The sequence below is a fragment of the Solanum lycopersicum genome, chromosome 8 (genome assembly GCF_036512215.1).
Source record: "Solanum lycopersicum chromosome 8, SLM_r2.1".
NCBI lineage: Eukaryota > Viridiplantae > Streptophyta > Magnoliopsida > Solanales > Solanaceae > Solanum > Solanum lycopersicum.
Window position 1 is genome coordinate 5,483,733 of NC_090807.1, and position 21,843 is coordinate 5,505,575.

Below are 21,843 nucleotides of genomic sequence, written 5' to 3' on the forward strand. Positions count from 1 at the left end.
CCTTCAATTACTAATACACTGAGAAGGCTCGATGAGCTGGATATTCGTGTATCAGTCATTGTAGTTTACTCATTGTCATGCATATGCCCTTGCATAAAGATTTTCACAGGTTCCCTCTGAATGTATCAAACATAAGTATAGGACTGTGAAAAAACTTGACCAAAAATGAACTGCAATAGCAATATGCATATCTAGAACAAAATTGTCTTTTCTGATATGATCAAAATGCAAAAATTGATCATAGAATTTTCAGTTAAAAAGTAGCATATCAGTACAGAAGTTTAAGACATGATTCTACAAGAAATGGGTGGTTGACTTTGTACCCCTCTATCAAGATTTTTGAGGTGGAGGCTCAGCTCCATCTAAATTTGTCTATTGAGTATTTACATCAAGATCCTATCAAGTAGTAATGCTAGCAAAGAGATCTCAAGAGTTAAACATCTGATCATTGTCTTGGAAACCCCTTGTGAATCAAACAAGTTGTTTGTCATGCTAGCTATCAAAGCCCCCGAAGGCTTTGAGGGTCAGTCGTTGATTCAGAGCCACTTCCCACATGTCGAAATGAAGATCTATGGTGAGAGCTACCACCTTGGCTTCTTCTTGAACTGCTTTTTGAAGTTGTACGAACTGCATTAGCTGAGAAGCTGTGTCGAACATTCACCTTATGTGTTCTTGCCTCTGTTGAACGACTTGCTGTCACATTGATCAGCAAAATCACCTCCTTATCTCTGGTATCCTCACACCACCAGCTTTGTGGTATCCCATCAACAGTTTCTTCTAATTTATTGAACTCTTCATGGCGTACCAAGATTTCAGCAGCCTGATCTGGTTTGATGATGCCAGAAGCAGGTGTTACCTGAATAGCAAAATCATAAGATAGCAGTGTTTGCAGAAAGAAGTACCAAAATTACCATAATAATACTCCCTCCGTTTAAATTTGTTTGTCTAGTTTTCACTTGGCAAGGAGATTAAGAAAGTAAGCAAACTGTTGAATCATGTACCAAAATGCATTCTAATTCTTGAACTAAAGAGATTATGAAACAAACTAAAAAGGAAAGTAAGACAGACAAATTGACACCGAGGTAGTAATAATAATGATAAAATGAACGCATTGGACTCAAGAAGAGGTGTTAGAACTTGGTTAAGCATATGAATAGACATTATCTTCCATTGACTTGAAACATGGTTACATGTATCGGAAGAGAGAGTTACGACTTACAAGCATCTAGGAAATGAAGAATTTACCTCAAGCCACCGGGGAAAACCAAAAGACGCTCTCGGATGATACTCTGATGCTTGCTCATCCTCCTTGATGGTGGATTGACCTCCGCAGGTTATCTGGAAAAAAAGTTTGTCTTCTTTGCTTCTGCTGCTGATTCTTAAGTTGTATGTGTCTTGATTCTGAAGAACTATCTGGCTAGTGCTAACTAGAGTTTCCGGAATATAACGAAATTCTTGTAGTAAAGACTTGATTTTTTCATTGTTTCGGAAAATCTCGCCAAACATTTGTCTTCTAACTGATCTATCAACATGAGCGATTTCAACATGAAACTTGCACCTTACAGGTTTATGATCACTTTCTGTCACTTCCATGCAAGCCTCGTACCTACAACACATGAGAAAAATACAATGTTTTAAGATGTTGCAAGCAAGAAGGGCCGATGTGGCGAAAGCCTTAAGCATGTTCAGATGTTAAAAAACAGTCTTAATCATTCAGTGTTCGAATCTATAGACAACGTCTTAATCGTTCAGATGTACATTCAGATTCAAACGTTTTAATTTTGATAAAAACAAATGCAGCCTTACTGTATAATGGAAGCAACTACAGGACATTGTAAACTGCATTCTACTGAAGGAGTTGCCCTGTTGTCTCTATATAGTACTCGGTCACACCAAGCTGGAATTCGTTTCTTCTCCCCCGAATCATATCCTGAAATTTGAAAAAAGAGATGTATCTAACTGGTCCTTGAAACGAAAAGGTTGTTTGGAAAGAAAAAGTAAGAAGATAAGTTGATTACAAATATGTCTCACCTCCTAATCCTGGTTTTCCCCTTTCAAACTTGTAAGTTGGAGGAAATCTGATGATTGCTTCCCTCATCCCTTGGAAAACCTTACCATTTTTCATTTCTGCTCTCAGTTGATCTTTTTCTCGAAGCCAATCGAAGCATCTTTGTGACACAAAGTCCCTTGCTTCATCATACGATATTCCAAAAAGACGATAATTGAAATCACCAGTGAATATCACCAAGTCAGCTTCACCAAGCTCGGGTCTTCCTTCGTCTGGATTAATTTGTGCAGTCTATGTCATAATTAAAAGAGTTAGTTTAACATGAAATGCGATAGATAACAAGATTATGATGATTACTACAATTTCAGGCCCAGACATTTGCACCGCGAAGCATCTGAGCAGATGATGAGACACCAGCTGCAAGAGAGGAGGATCCATACAAGTCAGGATGAGTAAAGAGCAGAAATCAATAAATGGAGAAGATAAAAACAGGTAAAAGGAGCATACCAGCAGAATTATTTAGAAGGCTGGAGGACTTGGTGAAAACCATTGTTCTAAATATATGGTTAAAATCAGCATTGCGACGGTTGACTGCTTCCAAATGTGCAGCAAAATGGCAGTTTGTAAAGCACATAATTCGATCAAAGACTCTTAACCTAAGACCAACTCCACCCTGCATTTGGAAATGTGTAACCATGATACAGTTATATCAGACATTTTATTGTTCCGAAGTAGAAAACAACAGTTCCTGACTAGTTTGAGAAGTAATTTATAATCTAACGAAACCGAGCTAAACTTACCTTATTACCAATTGCACGTCCTATTCCACACGCAACTGCTCCAACATCTAGGTCCCCAACATGATTCCTTATAGATTTTCTCACCCTGAGTTATAGAGTGGAATCAAGATTATTAGTATTCATAGGCAGGAGCCAATGGGATTGCTATTTCACCCCCATTCAGTCAGAAAGACGGAGCTTAATTCAGGATAAGGTTCGACGACATAGAGTGGGGAGGACTTTGGCCTACAAAAGAGAACAGAGATCATCTGAATCTACAAAGGTTCATACCATATAGCAATAAGCAAGGCAGCTAGTTGTCTTGATCCTACTCGTTCAAAAGTTGATCCTTCGTTCAGTGCCTTCCCTATTGCATCCTGCCACCATTGTCCAACAGAACTTCCTTCCAGTCCTACCTAAAGTTGACATGAGTTATTAGGATACCGCTACATAGATATGTTTTTATATCTAAGTAGAGCATCTTACTGTTAGCTCTACATACACATGAGTATACATCTAAGGGTGTTAGTCAATAGCTTACAGTTTCTTTCGCAGCAGACATAGCAAGAAAACCTGCTCCCATTTCTACTTCTTGCAACCCAACTACTATAATCCCAACATCTGAAACTGCAGAACCGAGCCATGTCGCAAGTGCTTCCTGGGAGGCCCTTCCTTGACCGACATTCCAGGTTCCAATTAAAACCCTGACATTTTCTTGACTAGTGTATAAATTTTCTTTCTCAGCTAATTGTGGTCGTAAAATGTTGTCAATAGGCCCTGGAGACGTAAGGTTCCATCCACGTATACCACCATGGTTTGCCAAGCTATAAACATAGTCATTCCCAACTGCCATTTTTATTACAGGCCCATTATGTGCTACCCAACCAGCTAGTAAATTCCCATCAAGGTCCAGTGCCTGTACCATACCACTTACGTAGCCAACCCATATTCGAGAACCATGAGCACATAAGCACAGAACTGCACAACGGTGGTGATGAAAATCTTGTAAACGGTTGCCATTCCCATCCCACTGGATAAGTAAACCACTTGAACATCCACTCCAAATCATTCCATCAGCTGCAAGCACAAGAACTTCTGTTTTCTTACTATCTTCTACAAATGCCCCCTTTGTTGCAACTCGACGAACAGCATCTGCAGCTCCCATTATAGCATTACGTGAACGCTGCAAAAAGCTACTTCCCTGTGACTTTTCCTTTTTGGATTTAGTAACAAACTTAACATTTAGATCATCTTCTGTTGATTGGTCTTGCACAGATGATATATCAACTCGATTCTCAATCTGACCTTCTACATTGTACACTTTCAAGAGTTCCCTATTCCGTGCGTCCCTGCAGTTTCCCAACTATCAGAGTTATTAGGAGTGACAACTAATCTGTAAAGAAACTCTTGACTATTTCCTATGACTTAAATGCCGAAAAAATGCATTGCATAAAATTTCTGATGGAAGAAACAATGAGGGACATACCATAATGAGAAGGATAAAGAACCAGCTGCCCACACTTTCGCCCGTACATGATCAGATAACAGACACTTCACCTCAGAAGATGAGATGTTACATACACCATTTACTGTAACTAGGGTCCTAAGGTCAATCGCTGCCCTTTCTACGAGTAAAGCAGCCATATGTTTTTCCTCTGGTGATAATGAGAGTGACTTTTCAACAGATTCCCATGGCCAGACCTTTATGATTCCACCCTCAGACCCAGACCATATATCACCTGGATCAACAAGCATTTAGCCATAGTTGTCATTTGGAACACAACTAGAAGCAAGAAGTAATTCACCGGTATTTAAAACGCTTATATAAATTATTAGCAAGTGAGTTTCATAATGATCTGTAAAACAGAATAACATAAGGAAAAATCATGCTGTTCCAAGAAACAAAGAATATCTTGTTGGGGATATGTGTTGAGAATGTTAAGTATATCGCAACCTTGATCTCATCAAGAGCAGAATTTTTCTATAAATTGAGCTTATAGTAAACATTGATCTTGGAACATATGTATATTACACATGTATGAAGGAAAATTAGATAATTACCATAAGAAGATATGACCATTGAAAGAACTGAACCGCGATGAGCCTGCCAAGAGAGGCCTTCCTTAAAAGGAGAATCATCAGAATTAGGTTGGTCCATCCTCCAAGATCTAATCTTTCCATCCTTATGTCCACTCCATACCAACTTATTTCCACTATCAGCTATCAAGCATATAGCAGGCGATGTATTTACTGACTCGTAAAATGGTGCTGCATCCTCATCGCCTCTTTTTGCTCTTCCATTAAATCCTAATCCTGCCTCATATTGATCCGAGAAATTCCATACTCTTACACCACATTCTTGTCCTGCCCATAGTTGTGTGTCTGTGCAGGCAATAGTCCTCAAAAATCTCCCAACCTGAAATTATGCTTCATTAAAACGAGGAGCAAATTAACACGAAGACATCTACTGTTCATGAAGACTCTCTCTTCCATTTTAGATATTGTTTCAACTTAATTCTGTTTATTACTACATCCAATGGACATCCTTGGACAAATCTAAATAAAGGAGGTTCTAAATATGACTGCTCCCATTTCACTCACCCCTTCCCGTCATTTTCCCACTCAAGCTAGAGCTCCATCTGAATCTAGGTAAACTACAACACAATTTGGTAAGACAAGTGTATGAATCACCATTCACCACAAGAGTATAACGCAGGATAAAATTACTCTTTCCGTCTCAATTTTGTTTCTCTTACTTACCTTTTTCAGTCTACATATCTTTTAACTTAATACTACAAGTTTCAAAAGTTTTCTTTATATTCTCAACTTCCATGTCAAGTTGAGTCAAAATCAAATAAACAGATTTAAACAGACAGACTAACATTTTTTCTACAAATGAGGATACTTTTTTCCTTCCCCCAGAACACATAAACAATAATAGTACAGAAGTTAAAAAGTAGATGTTAGCAGCGACTACGTGAACTTTCATCTTATTAGTCATAGTTCTGATTCCCCACCTTTCAATCCCCAAACCATCAATATAATTTTTTTAAAGAAGTACCAAATTAATAGATATTTTGTTACCTGAGTTTCTCTAAGAGGATGAGGTCTCAACTCGTGGCATGATGGACGAGACGGATGGACAGCAGCACGAGTTGGTACTTTAAACATGCCAACTCCACCACCAGATGCAGCAAATTCCGGCAAGGGAAGTTGCTGATCATCATCTAAACAATCAGGAATCACACCCAGTCCACTAAAATTCTGAGTCATCAAATGAAAATCCTGTCGATCCGCCGCAGCAGAAGCACAAGCATTGGTTGTGGCGGCATTAATACTAGTATTAATTTCATTTGAATTCATTGAATATGGATAAAAACCTTCATCCTCCTCATCCTCATCCGATGAATCTTCGTATAGGCCGGCGTTATTAATGCTATAATCAACATCGAGGCTGTGGTTACGGATTTGGTGATGACGTTTATGATGCGTACCGGTATTTGTACGGAGTTGATGGCTGTATGAATGTGCTTTCCGTCGTGGTGGTGGAGCTTCACTTAGACCTTCCAATGCATTTTTTTCATCGTCTTCAAATTTCTCAACCACGTCCATGTCCATTGTAGCGTATGATCAAATACGATTCACAATTTGAAACAACAAACACGTGACGTAGAAGAGGAAGAAAAATGTGAAAAATATGAGTGAAGAGAGGAGAAAGCATGAAAAAGAAGAGGGAATTAAGGAGGGAATTAGGCGTAGCTTCCTCTCATTCTACGGATACAAATGTTCTAATCAAAACTGTCTAATTTTCAAACAGGAAAAAAATAAATAAACAACAATTTATCTATTTTCGGTGTGTTGGCTTGGGTACCAAATCTTTTTCTTTTTTTAAAAAAATAATTTTATCTTTTTTGGTTTTATTAATAAATATTTCTATATAGGATGAGGTGGGGTGGGGTGGGGGATGAAGATGACAATAATAAAATTTTATTTTATTTTTCAATTATTTTTATGAATGTTACTATTCTTATTAATGTTTTTTACTTTACATTATTATTCGGAAAAAAATTATAAATTTATACTATTCAATTACTCATCATGGTTATTGTTTGTTATAATTACCACTCGTTGACTAACATTATACATTAATTACGTGAGATGACTTTAAATTTGTATAATTAGTCATTTTTGTATATGTATAATTCGCCAGAATATACAAATACATATGTATAATATTCAATTATTTAACTTATATACATATACAATTCACGTCTCTCCCACTCTCTGCCCTCTCTCGCTCGCCTCTCTCCTCCCTCTCCCAATCTCACTTGCTCTATATACAAATGTATATGTATAATATACAATTATATACATATACAATTCACCTCTCTCTCACTCTCTGCCGTCTCTCACTCACCTCTCTCGATCTCGCTCACCTCTCTCCTCTCTCACTCACCTCTCTCCTCTCTCTCCCAATCTCGATCGCCTTTATCCTCCCTCTCCCAGTCTCAATCGTCTCTCTCCTCCCTTTCCCAATCTCTCTTGCCATATATACAAATACATATGTATAATATACAATTATCTAACCAATATACATATACAATTCACCTTTCTCCCACTCTTTCCCCCCTCTTCTCTCGCCTCTCTCCTCTCTCTCTCCCAGTCTCGCTCGCCTTTCTCCTCCATATAACATGTAGCTACAAATTGTAATTATCAAATTATAGTTATGGAGAGTAATTAATTATTTTCAAGTGGGTATATGTGAAAGTTTCCTTTATTATTTATAGAAGTGAAGTTTGAATGAAAGAGTTGTATATAATAATAAGTAGATTAATTTATGGAACGATTGTCGCAATTACTGTTTTGTTCATGTGTACAGGTGAAATATAAAAGATTAAGATTATTTTTCTTGTTAGCCTTTTATATTCATCTATAAATATACTTTATATCTACTATACCATTGAAAAGTAACAATGCACAAGATGATAATGGAGAATAGAATTTCCTCAATTTATATACATTATGTATCATGTAAGTTTTTTGATAGATGACATTCATGGTTCTTTCAGCACAATTCAGGTTGTATCACCTTTTGTTTTTACTATAAATATTTTCATGTATCAATATTAACATAATTTTGACTTTTGATATCAATAACAAAAATTTATTCATTATATTTAAGTTTGCTTCTTAATTGTTATTGTGATGGTGAGTTGTCATATCCCTCTTTTAAGTACATCTTTATGTTTAAAATTTTATGTTATTTTCTTTAAAAATATATATTATATAAATAAATTATTAATCTCAATCTTTTTTCTTCTTCATTTTCATTTTATTTTTTACTATTGTCTCACTCTTTCCTCTCCATCTTATAAAAAAGATATTTGACTTAACGATCAGTACATCGACTGTCTCTTAAATTTGTCAGTGAAATTCTTTTAAAATTTTGAATTAGGCCGGTCTTGGTATAATTTAAGCATTTGAACATATGATAAAACATTCTTATTAGACACATTTAATTCAAATTTTGAAAAAAGCTTTTACAATACATGCTCTCAATTATCATACGTAGATTAGTTAACCAATTAAAATCAATTAATATGTCACCTCCTTGATTATACGTTTTACCCTCAATAAGTAGTAATATGTCACGCGAATGACTGTTCCAATTGAGGTACGAATTAACCTCAATATATCATCTTATTGAATTATATGAACTAGCTTTTCTCGATAAGTTGTATCTACGATAACAAAATTCTTTATACTCAAGTTGGGAAAGAATATTCAATTATCCCACTCAAAAGTTACTTCACAAAACAATTAAAAAAAACTACAACTAGCTATTGTCTTTGGTTTATACATATCATCATGGTTATCACTACTCTCCATGATATTTGACTGTTCTTCCTTTGAAAAATTCTCTTTTATATATTTATTATTTATTTTATACCTTATGTTCTTTGTGTTCAATTAGTTAATTTTGGAAGCCTTAAAAGAGAAATCATGTTGAATATTTCCCTAAATAAAAATAATAAACAATGGATACTATGTTTTAAATCTAGGAACATTGGAGGGCATGTTTTTTTCCCCATTAGATGTAATTAATTAAATTATAAATAGGAAAGAGGTTCACCACAAAGATTATTTTTTGAAAAATAATAAACTTCAACGTGCCTACTACATAGATATTTCGTAAATTAGATTCCTTAACTTTGCTATTTAATTATCTATTGACATTTACTTTTCTATATCTTCGAAAATACTATACAAAAGAAAAGAGGAAGAAAAACTAAAATCATGTGAGTATCAATGTAGGTATTATCCTAATAATATATATTTTCAAATGAATTTATTTTCCTCCCATATTAGAAAGAAAATGACTTTCCTACCAACACCTACATCCAAACGCCACATTTCCCCGCCCCTCGACCTACCACCTCGCCATGTGGCCCACCCTGCCCTCGGTACCCCACCCCAACCTTCTGCAAAGGCCTATACAACTCATTCCTCCCTTTATCCATGCCTCGACATGGGACTCGAACCCGACCCTAAACTTGACTCGAGACTTAACTTTAGCTCGGGACTCAACCCACAACAAAATCCTGACTCTGTACATGATACATGACCAAAATCCAACATTGGCCTAAGACTCGACTATAACCCAAATTGTGGGACTCCGAGTCAAAATTCAACTATGAACCTAATACAAAAAATTGAACTCTGAGTCAAGGTTGAATTTCGAGTCTGGATTGAAGTTGAGATCGGAGTTTGGATCTCAGGTCGAGGTTGGTGGTCTAGTCTCAATTTAGGGTTAGTCCAAGGTTGAGTTAAAGGTTGAGGTCGGCGTCGACTCCTAAGTTTGGATTAGGTCTCAAGTTGAGGTCAGAATCATGTCCCGAGTCAATGTCAATGTCAGGATTAAGAGAGATTGGTTCTCGATCTAAGTCGAGTTCGGGTCGAATAGTGGTCAGGGATCATAGTATTTTCCTCGATTAAAAGCAACTGCTCTTGGGACAACATTTTCTCCTTACTAACCAAACATCAGAAGATAAGTAGGAAAATTATTCAGTAACTTCTAAGAAAACATTGTCTTTTCATACTAAATACACCTTAGATCAAATGCAATCCCAAAAGCTAATTCATAAAGTAAAAGTTACCCAAAATCATACTGAGAGTCTATTTCATTCTAGAAGCCTTCGTATCTTAATGCACATATTTAATTTATTTGGAGCTATTAGAGCAGGATCCACTTTTGGGGGAATATGAGTATAAGCAATAACAAGAATATTTTTAGTAGAACATCTTTCACAATCCCTAGAGGGATGATTCACTAATAGACCGAGGGATAAGTCATTTGGCTCATTCACATCCAGATCATGAATGTTTGAAATCCATATTATGCAAGGAGACATTGCTTTTGCTAATTCAAATCGAAGGGTGATGAAAAACCAGTCTATTTCCGGCATAATATCCACGTTAGCTCATTCATCCTAGTTAGCAGTTCCAGCTCCGTATCAAGGTCACGATCGATATCGTCACTAGCATCAAGATTGATAGTTAACCAATATAGAACACAGCAGCAACATTTGTATATACACAACATATAAGTTATATACTAATATGACTAATGAAAAGACTAGTACCCTTGGATCTTTTAGGAATGTATATAATTACCACTAATAAAAATGATCCCCCATATTAAGGTAACAGTGACATCTGGTAGTTACCTCTTATGACAACCCTATTTAAAGGGCTTCTTATTCTTTAGATTTGTAGGTTTGAAATTAGACTCTGCCAAATCTAATTTCACACCTGAAAATCTACAAGTTCGAAAAGCAAGTACAAATATAAACTTCATGTCTCAGGAATCAGGCAGAGCCAACTTAAACTTCCAGACTCGCGATTTTACTTCATCGTCAAGAAACTAATAGAGAGATTTCTCGACGATGAAGTTGATAAAGATTTAACTTACATACTCAAATGAATGATGAGATTTTAAGTAGTTGTTTGGTACCTTGAATACATATACAAATATAAAAAGTCATTCAGGAAATCTACAGCTGCATTTGAAAGAGCTTACACAGAAAAAGAAGCATTCAATATTATTTCTGATGAGGGCAATCATAAATACGTTTCATAATATGAAAACTCGCTGAGGATAGTAATTTACACATGAGTTGTGTTTTATTAATACGATTAGTAATATGACGATATAATGATTTGTTATTTGTTCACTTCCTTTGAATGTCGATATTACTTATAGAAAATCTTACGTATGCCACTGCAAGGTGAAATGATATTTAGAGCAAGGACTTGCATATTGATCTCTTCCACCTTCCCAGCTTTTCTCTTCCCTGCAAAGACAACAAGAAAAGCATTGTACTTAAGACTCCTAGCAAAGGGAGAAATTGTCTAAAGAGATATATACAATATCCCGGAAAAGGAAATGTGCAAGTGTCACAGTCTAACGTTAAGCAAATTTACTCACTCTCCGCGGTGGAATAGCCAAGTGATTCTCCACAATCGACTCTGCCCTGATCCCCATCGGATGCAAGACTTCTTCATAACTAATCAGAGATATTTGTAAAAGTTAGTCATTCGTATCAATGAACTCAAGAAAGAAGCCAGCTGAAATTCAACGACATTATTGCCACAAGATGACAGGTTTTTGAAGGGAGCATATCTAGAAATAGACTAAAAGAAAGTAGAGATTACTCGGAAACTGATACTTTATATGGAGGCCCGCCTTCATGGTCACTTATCTGAGAAACAACGGGAATCTCAAAACCAAGAAATAAAAGGAAATAATGTCACGAAATAGCCAATCTACCAACTCAAGGACAATTATTACAGTGAGCTACCAGTCTGTTTAGCATATAGTAGGTGTTACCTGCAACACAACTACCTTCGCCCCTTCACCTTTGCGATAAAGAGGGCATGTAACTGACGTTTTTCAATTGGTACAGCAAAAACATTAAGACTGACAATTTCATTGATATCCTGTAGGATACTCACTTGGAAAACTAACGGATTCTTTATTGTTTTCTTTACATGAGCATAAAATAAAACTTCCAATGATATTGGAAGAATTTAAATGATCACAAGTTGTAAATGAGAAGGGAAGAAATTTAATGGCAAAAGAACTATTGACAAACCGGAAAAATCAGTGTTATAAGCTCCCCATCTGGTTTTAGAAGATCTCGAATTCTACTGGCCCATCGTGATCTCATCTCTGGCTCAATGGCACAAAAGAAACTGCCAATTTGAAAGTAATGCCGTCACACAACTGGTCATTTCATAAGATAAGAAATCACATGGTCATGCCAATCTTACGTGTAGTCAAAGATAAGATCAAACAATTGAGTGGGACGCCAGGAGAAGAAATCTGCCTCTAGGAAAACAAAATTCTCCGCACTTTTTGATGATGAGGACAGCTACCTTGTGCAAAAAAATGTGTAGATACTTTGAGAAAGCATCAGAAAGTGAACTAAACCAACAAATTACTACTATAAACCTGTCCTCGAACCAATTCAAGAAGTTAGAACTAAGAATTGAAAAGGGGCCTCAAGAACAACAGACAACTAATAAAACATAAACGTTTGTGTTGGCTAGAGAACTACTCTGAATTGCATTTCTTTGACCACAATGACAATAGAAGTATTAAATATCAGTCGCATGGCTGAGCTTCTATGTCGCTCAAAATTCTGGACAAAAAGGTGAAATACCCAAGATCAAAATTCACGATTTTCATAAAGGAGCACAATCAACAACCAAACTGAGAAAGACATAGCTGAGTAATCGAAGAATGTAAAAAAATTATCCACCCAATAAAACAAAAGAGAATGTAATAAAAATATACATGCAATAGAAAATTGGAGTTTCATTCAGAATCTGTAGCTGGTTACTTCTAGCTCCCGGTCAGTTTCTATTGCATAACATTTGGCTCTCAAGGATCCGATACGCCTCTTCCTACTTCCAATAATCGATTATTGAACATGCCAAATTACCTAAACAAAGCTCCTTCCTTACACCACAGTGGTGTCTCCTAGAAAACATTACCCTCGAACATCATCACCCCCCCCCCCCCTTTCCCCCCGTGTTGAGCAACAAAGAAAACATAACGGTATACAACCAGAAGGACATTTCCCATTTAAGATGAAATACACCTTCCATCATCCAATCTCCTAGAAATTGTTCCCACCATATTGTCTCAAATGGTTACAGACCTAACGCCTTCCTAATTGGATTCTGACAAATGACATATCTCTTTTAGTCCACGAGAAACAGACTTCCAACATAATCTTTTAAGAGATGTTCATTCAAATACTTGTTTGCAGAAGGGAAATTTTTAACCAAAGATGCACCTATGGCAAAAATAGTCTTGAAATCATTTAGATTCCACTGCACATTGCGTTTAAAAGTAAACTATACCTCAAAAGGCAGGTAAGTAGGTTTCCCTTGTCATCAAAAAAAAAAAGGCAGGTAAATAGTGAAGACTAAGCAGAGAGGTTGCATAATATTGCAGTCTTGTAACATAAATCTTTGAAACTTTGGAAAACCAGATCAAGGAAATCAAAAGTATTAGCTCTTACTTTTGTAGCTTGCCTAATAGCATTTTCTGATACATCCAAGCCAACAACAAAGCGTTCAGGGCTAGCAATTGCCACCACATCATGACCCTGTCACAACATATACTTCAACTAAGCAAAAAAAAACAGTAACAGAACAGTAAAAAGAAAGAAAAGAAGCTTTTCATGCAATTAAGCAGTACAACAAGGTGGTTCTGCATGTGATGAAACAAAAGGAAAAATTGAAAGACCAAATTGGATGATTATACCCACGAATATTTGGGTGTATAATATCCTTCTGATGACAATATTGGACAAGTTTCTTGCATACAAAAATTACATGGTTGATCTCAAGACGTGTTTCCGAGGATCTATCGAAAAGACGGATACAACCTCTCTAGCTTCACAACATAAGGGTAAGGTCTGCATACACACCACCATCCTCAAATCCACTTGTGGGATTACACTAGCCTAGTGGTTTATCTGATTGTAACGACCTGTTTAGTCGTTTTGAGCAGCAGATTTTATTTCTGGAAAAACAGGCTGAGGCGACGGACCAAACGACGATCCATCATGGGCACGACGGACCGTCGCAGGGTCTCGTTTCAAAACACTTAGAAGATCTGAAATTGGGTACCGAAAATCGACTCTCTGAACTTCGTAACGGAGTGGCAGGACGGACCGTCACAGGTGTGACGGACCGTCACAGACCATTCACCCAAAATCAAGTTTCTGAACTAGGCGACGGACAGCAGGACGGACCGTCGCAGGCGCGACGGCCCGTCACAGCTTGCGTAATCCCAGTTGGAGTCGGATTTCTGGTTAAGTTTTAAGGGACGTTTTTGACTATTCTTGCCTTAATTATAAAGTTCGTGGGTTTATATTAATAACTCAAATTCTTGGGGGTTAAAAGAGGTAACCTTAAGTTAATTAGTGGGGTATTATTTTCATCTTTTATTCTTAATTATATACTAATTAGGGTAAAAGAAAGAGGGTTTGAATAAGAAAATAGAAAGAACAAGAAGGGAGAGAGAGAAACGATCGAGAGAAGAGGAAAGCACCAAGCTTTGAGGATTAACTTGCTTGATTTCAATTCTTCGGTGGAGGTAGGTTATGGTTTTCATGCTATTCGTAGTAAACTCTTAATAGCGAATGATATGTGTTAGTAGTATTGTAAACCCTTCTATATGCTTAATGGTATGCTTGCATGAATGATGTGATTATGTAATTATGAATAAATAAGCATGATGAAGCAATTGAATCCCAAATCTTGAAAAGAAACCCTAATCTACTTTGTTAATGATGATGCCTTGGTATAAAAGAAGGCTTGATGAATGAGAGTAGTGAGATTAGGGATCGGGTGCCACGTTCCGGTACCAGGATAGTATATGGATCGGGTGCCACGTTCCGGTACCAGGATAGAATATGGATCGGGTGTCGCGTTCCGACACCAGGATAGTATATGGATCGGGTGCCACGTTCCGGTACCAGGATAGAATATGGATCGGGTGTCACGTTCCCACACCAGGATAGTAAATGGATCGGGTGTCACGTTCCGACACCAAGATAGTAAATGGATCGGGTGCCACGTTCCGGTACCAGGATAGAATGAGGATCGGAGTGTCACGTTCCGACACCAGGATAGTATATTGAGGAGCGGAGTGTCACGTACCGACACGAAGGGAATAAAGATAATGAATCTTGAAATATGTTAATATATTCAATCTAATGAACTGAATTCTCAAATGAGTATGATGAGGAGGCGTGAGTCCTCATTGATGTGCTTGGTGTTGTAACCAAGGGTTATGGTAACTGTAAATGCTGCATGCTAAGGATATTAGTTGATTTTATGATATTGCTTAATACATACTGTTTTCTATTTTGAGTTGGCCGATGATATCTACTCAGTACCCGTGTTTTGTACTGACCCCTACTTTTATTGTTTTCTTCTTGTTTATTTGTGGAGTGCAGCAAACGTGCCGTCATCTTCGACTCAACAGTAATTCAAGTCAGTCTTACTACATCGGAAATTCAGGGTGAGTTAATGCTTCTAGCTTGAACTGGATCTTCTTTTTCAAGTCTTGATGCCTTGAACTTCCGGCATGTACTAGCTTCTTATGTATTTTTAGCTTCTTAGAATACTCTTAGTTTAGTAATTTGATTATAGATGTTCTTGTGATGATGACTTCCAGATTTTGGGGATAATAATAGGTATTGATTCTATTTATGAGTTCAAGTCTTCCGCATTACTTTCTGTTTATATTATATTGAAATGTTAAAGTTTAGATTGGTTGGTTCGCTCACATAGGAGGGTAAGTGTGGGTGCCAGTCGCGGCCCGGATTTGGGTCGTGACACTGATGATGTGCAATAATTAGAAGAAAACGTTCTACTTGACTTTCTTACGAGGAAAACTCAGAGAAACTATAGAATTTGGCCGTTATTCCATAATCATGGAAAACTTCTCAATTTCTTTTCTTTTGTTTTGTGAACATGGTGTTCAAACTAGCTTCGCACACCTCAACTAATTCCACGAGATTTCTGTCCCCTCCCAACAGCAACAGCTACCAAGTAACTTTGTCAATCAAGGTTAGGACAAATGGGAAAAATGATCTAGTATTTTTTCGTCTCGGATGACTCTCAACCACTTCATTGAGCACTAGGCCACACCCTTGGGAGCTACCGCGCTAACCTCTCAATATCTGGACATTACCAGTAAGCTAAATTGCAGATAACCCTATTCTTTTTTTCTTATTTAAGACAAATCATCAAGTACAACAATAAAATTGCCCCAAAGGGGTTTCACAAAACAAGCTGAAATAAAAACAAGCTGAAATACACAACAATAGGTAGAAATGAAAATAAAAAAACTTACACTGCCACAACCAGGGACCAGAGACCTGCCTTTAGGAAGGGTACCTGTTTGATGAAGATGAACAAGAATTGGAGTAGGCTGACCCAAATCCCAAGGCGTCACTCCTTTCTCCCAACATTTATCCCAACCACCTATCATTACAGATAATCAAATTTGTATACTGAGAAGAAAAATATCAACTTCTCTTGAAAAGAAAAAGAAGAATGGGGGGTTTTACCATAAGGGTCAGAATGAAGTAGCTGTTGAATTTTGTCTTTAGGCTTTGATGTATTGCTTCTTGTCATAGTTAGTCTGCTGAGCGGAGAAGCTAGAGGCAAAGTGTTGAAGAGAAGGCCATAGCAGGTAGACAAATGGGTTCTCATTGATGAAGCGGTGACGATGTTACACACTCATTACCATCACTGCCTGGGTCAACAATGGCGTCGGGTCGGGTCGGGTAAAACGGGTCACGGTTTGGACTTTTTCTATGGGTATGGATCTTTTAGCCATAAAATAGTTGTCATTTAAATGAGTCGTGAATGATGAAGCCTGCGGACATAACGGCTAAACACAGCTGATTAGGGTTGTTCATGATTTTAAAATCATATTGACTCGCAATTCGAATTAAATTAATTAAAAAATTGATTATTGATTTGTGTTAGTTAGGTTTGATTTTTTATTTTGAAAAATCAACACTATTTGGTTTGGTTTTGATTTTACTGAAAAATAACCGTAAAGATAATCATATTGAACCGATAAATTAGATATAATCGATAAATATTTTGTTAAATTTTAACCAAATTAAGTATTGAACTTACCATTTTCTAAAGTTCACCACTTAAATTTTAGCCCAACTATTTACAATCTTAATTCTAAATCCATTAAAATGCATTACTTTAGTCTTTATCCACTCTACCTCACATAAATAGTCACACTCTCTTAATTGAATAACTTTGTTCGTGTAATAATTACTCTAGTATTGCTTGATTGAGCAGACTTGTAGTTTTTCATATGAATTTGTTCAGATACTAGATGTTTGTGTCTATTGAGAACGCAAGACCTAAAAGAATATTACTTTCAAACCAAAAAAATCTAAAAACTTGTACCAAACTGATGGTTATTCTTTTGTTTAGTTTGACTTGGCTTTAGAAATTATGAAATCAACGAGATTGGTTTGATTTTGATTTCAACCAATAATTGATTCAAACCAAACTACGAACTCCCCTGTCGTCTATGTGTGTCAACTATGGCAATTCTTATACGGGTTGATTCGGATTGATCATTCGAACTAAGTTTGAAATTAAGAATCTTTTAGACCTAAAATTGCATGTATTGTTCTTTAAATGTATTATTCTTTAATTTTTGGAGAAATTTTATCAGTACCTATAATTTGGAGCATATATTATAAGGAAAATTGTATATAATGACAAACTATTTTAATTGTACCCTGTAGCAAATTGTTTGTTAGTCACCTTTCTCCCTCAAACTCTCGCTCGTCACTCTCCCTCTCTCGCTCCATCTCTCGCTCGTCCCCTCCCACTTTTATACAAACACACGTGTTTAAAATGTGTTTTTGTTTGTATAAGCGAGAAAAAATTGTGAATATACATATATTTTCGTTCCCGTCTCTCAAATCTCGCTCGCCACTCTCCCAGATCTCGCTTGCCACCCTCGCTTCTATCGCTCATACAAATGGAAACAAAATGTATAAATTGTATTTCTGTTTGTATAAGGTAAGAGAAATTTGTATATACACTTGCAAATATATATATTTTCGTCCTATACACTTATATATTATACAATACAAATATTCACCTGCCCAATTTTCTTTTGTCTTTCTCTCTTTCTCGTTTTATACATACACAAATTATACAATTGATTTGTATACAACTGCTTTCTTTTGTATATGTATAGCGGATTATACGATTGGTTTCTTTGTATATGTATAGCGAATTATACATATTTATGTTTGTAATGGAGTGCACTTATGTAAATTTTGCTATAGCATACAAATATGAATTTTGTGTTTACTATGTGTGAAATTTGTTCTATATTATATAGACTTACGCACGAGTTTTAGTACATATTTTAGTCTTACATATATTAGCCTCATTTTTATTATTTGAAATAACAATATCCATATATAACATATTACGATCTTAATGTAATAACACATCAACTAATTTAGATAATATTTGAATATTTGAAATTTGGATATAATTTCATTTTTATTATCGTTATCAAGAAGAAAAAATAAAAATAATTATCGTACATTTTGAATCTAATATATTATACACAATTACATATTATAGGTATATATGTTTCAACATACGGGGTGAATATACACAATTAGTGTTATTGAATTTCAAACATTCAAGTAGTATTTAAATCAGTTTACATTGTTACAAAAATGTATTATACTTGTTCTATAATAAGTATCGAATTCAAAACAATGTATAATATTGAATTCAAATTGTATTACAATCATTTAAAAGACATTTGTATTGTAACGATCCTCCCAATCGTTATGGGTGATTTATTAGTGATTAGAAAACAAGGGAGAAAAGTGTTGATTTGAAGAGTTATAAATTTCAAGCTAGATTGGGCTTGAACGAAATCCGAGTGAGAAGATCTGAAAGATTTGTGGAAAGAATTGGGAAAACATCTAAGTAAAGTCTATTTTCGTTGTTACTAAGACATTAAGGAGTTTGTGAGACTTGTCAGAAGTGAATTTGGATAATTAGAACTCTCGATATAGAACTTGACATGAATTGGTTACTTTAGAACGTTAAGGTTAGAAGGTGTGTGAAAAAATGAGCTATTTTTGAAGAATTTTTAAGGCTTTGCCTCGTGCAAGCTGCTACAATAGGGGGGACGTGCCGCTACGGTGACCCAAATTAATTTCCTCTATATCAAAAGACCCCACTATAATGCTACTACTACAGTGTCATTGGTCGATAAAAGTCCATACAACCCAAAACCGTCCATAATCAACCAAGAATGTTTTGAGAAGTGCAAAGTGTTAAAGAAGAAAGAAGCTGACGATTGGAACATGTCAAAGGATATGTCCAACAAAGTTAACTGATGTGTCTGCAGCAAGTGTTGAAGAAGAAAGGAAGTTAACGATTGGAACAGGTTCAACGAAGCTGACTCACGAGTTTACAGCACTATTGTAGAATTAGAGTCGCACTAGAAATAGACAACTATTATTAATTAGCATTATATTAGGACTAGGGTTAGAATACTTATATTAATCAAGATTATATTACGACTAGGATTAGATTATGATTAGGATAGTAGTCCAACAAATATTAGATTATGTATATTTGTTTTATTATTATAGTAGTAATAAATATTGTAGTAGGACTCTAAGTATGGTTAAATTAGGACTCTACATTTCTCTCCTATATAAGGAGGTTGTAATTTAACATTTTTATCAATATATTCTTTGATTTCTCCATATTTACGTGAGATTTTATTATGGTATCAGAGCATAAAATCTCTTTCGCTCTCTGATTATTGATCAGAAAAAAAAATACATGTTAAATTGCAATGATTACTTTTACCAAAATTATGTCGACCTCCTCACTTCACCAAATCATTGTCTCTTGCTCCATTAAATCTAAGCCAACAAAATACACACAAATATTCTAATTAATTCATATGATGAAACAAACATATCTCATCTCAGAGAATGAGCCAAGTAAAAACAGTTGCTCCACTGGACAGACTGCTGGAAAAGTTGTAGAGGTAGAGAAGAATTCAAAAGATAGTGACACCATTGATGATTGGAAAGAGAAAAATGTGTTACTAAGGTTTCAAGCCAGCTGGACAGGGAACAAGTTCTCAGAACAGTCAATATGAATCAGGTTCCTTGAACAATAAAAGTTCACAAAGTGAAAATAAGAAAAGGAAAAAAAATGAGTAATGTCAAGTATGTGGTAGGAATAATCATACTGCTCTTAAGTGTTTTATTGGTGGAAATACTCGTATCAATCTGCAGATGAACTATCACAAACAACGAGTGGACATCATATTTATACCGAAGCAGTAACAAAACTAATTTTTACTTGGTATTCAAAAAAACTTTTGCTTAGTATTCGAAGTAAGTTAGTAGTAACAGTTCCTCTATTAATTAGCTTGAGGGGAAGTGTTGAACAAGAAGGAAGCTAACAATTAAAACATGTCAAAGAAACATATCCTAGAAGATGACTGACGTGTCTCCAACAAATGCTGATGAAGAAAGAAAGTTGATGATTGGAACATGTCAAAGGAACATGTCCAACAAAATTGGCTAACGAGTTTACCGTACTATTGTAGAATTAGAACTTACTTTTACGCCATTGATCCTACTCTACCTCCTATAAATTTTTGAGGTAGAGTTTTAAATTTTACTCATCAAGAGCAATATCTTTCATTTTCAGCCTATATGACAATTATGATAGTAACTAGATGGAGATGTGTGTGTGTGTGTATGTGTGTGTATATTTATATTATTAGGCTTGCTGGTTTAGACGTTGAATTCCGTTACGTGAGGGACTAGGTTTGAATTTCATTTGCTATTTTTCTTGTGTGTGTTTTTTTGCAGAATAGTGTGATGGACCCTTATATTTGTATCGTATTGTAAAGTGGACCCTTTTATTTATGACATTGTCAATGAACAGTTAAACTCAATGAAACACATATTCTCCACACATATCACTTGTTATCATTTTTTTCTTTTTATCCAACTAATTTTCAACTTCAATTTTGTATTGCCTAAATGATTCAATTTCTTCATGCTCACATGATATCAAACAAACACAATATATCTAGTACAATCATCAATAAAAATTATGAAATATTTTTTCCAATCACGCGTTGTTGTTAATTTCATATAACAGATGTCTTGTGAATAAAAATCTAAAGGATTGAAATTTCTTTGAACAGATTTATAAAAATGCTTAGCAAACTTAGCTTCCATACATATTTGACATTGTATTTTATTACACTCAAAATTAGGCATTTTCAAATCAATTTTTGCAAGGTCTTATAATTGACATGTCCTAAACGTTCATATCATATACTGCTCGACTTAAGCAAGTAACTAGTACAAAAACTATTATTAGCAATAGTCATTATATTGAGCTTAAAACAAACCCTCAAAAAGGTAGCCCTTTTAAACATATATTTTATTTTTATTAATTACAACTTTGTTAGAAACAAACACACATTTAAATTCATTTTTAGTAAGAAGTATAGTAATAATCAAGTTCTTTTTTAATTGTGGAACATATAGCACATTCTCAAGAGTCACACCTTCTAAGATGTCATTTTCAAGAGAACTTTGCACATTCCTTCAACCTTTGCAGTTGACAAGTTTTCCTCATGTCATCACCTTGAGTAGTCTCATGTGATGCAAAAATTTCTTTGTTGGTGCATACATGGCCGGTGGAACCAGAATCTATCCACCACTCTCTTGAATTGCTAACAAGATTGCATTCAAAAAGCATAGCACATAGATCATCATTTTCAAACTCAGCAACATTTGATTGATTTTTCTATTTTTCTTCATTGGGAGCCTTACAATCTGCAACGATATGAACATTTTCGCTTACCTTTGAATTTCTTTTAGGTCGACTACTTTGTTGTACAAA

At 35.6% G+C, this 21,843-nt stretch overlaps 2 protein-coding genes across 2 annotated transcripts; both read right to left on the reverse strand.

Annotated features, from left to right (window-relative positions):
- Positions 1–190: 190 nt before the first annotated feature.
- LOC101257789 (type I inositol polyphosphate 5-phosphatase 12-like) lies at positions 191–6,602 on the reverse strand. Its single transcript, XM_004244727.5, has 12 exons — positions 5,872–6,602; positions 4,849–5,203; positions 4,274–4,526; positions 3,329–4,136; positions 3,079–3,203; positions 2,809–2,893; positions 2,516–2,681; positions 2,385–2,425; positions 2,032–2,299; positions 1,807–1,930; positions 1,246–1,606; positions 191–856 (listed from the first exon to the last, which is right to left on the reverse strand). Exons 1-12 carry the CDS (start codon positions 6,403–6,405, stop codon positions 500–502), a joined length of 3,477 nt encoding a protein of 1,158 aa, XP_004244775.1. The 5' UTR covers positions 6,406–6,602; the 3' UTR covers positions 191–499.
- A 4,290-nt stretch (positions 6,603–10,892) lies between these two features.
- Positions 10,893–16,768, reverse strand: LOC101258085 (thiocyanate methyltransferase 1). Its single transcript, XM_004244728.4, has 8 exons — positions 16,446–16,768; positions 16,229–16,359; positions 13,380–13,466; positions 12,121–12,221; positions 11,943–12,042; positions 11,503–11,549; positions 11,276–11,354; positions 10,893–11,141 (listed from the first exon to the last, which is right to left on the reverse strand). The coding sequence occupies exons 1-8, from the start codon at positions 16,588–16,590 to the stop codon at positions 11,088–11,090; spliced, it is 744 nt and encodes a 247-aa protein (XP_004244776.1). The 5' UTR covers positions 16,591–16,768; the 3' UTR covers positions 10,893–11,087.
- Between the last annotated feature and the right edge of the window lie 5,075 nt (positions 16,769–21,843).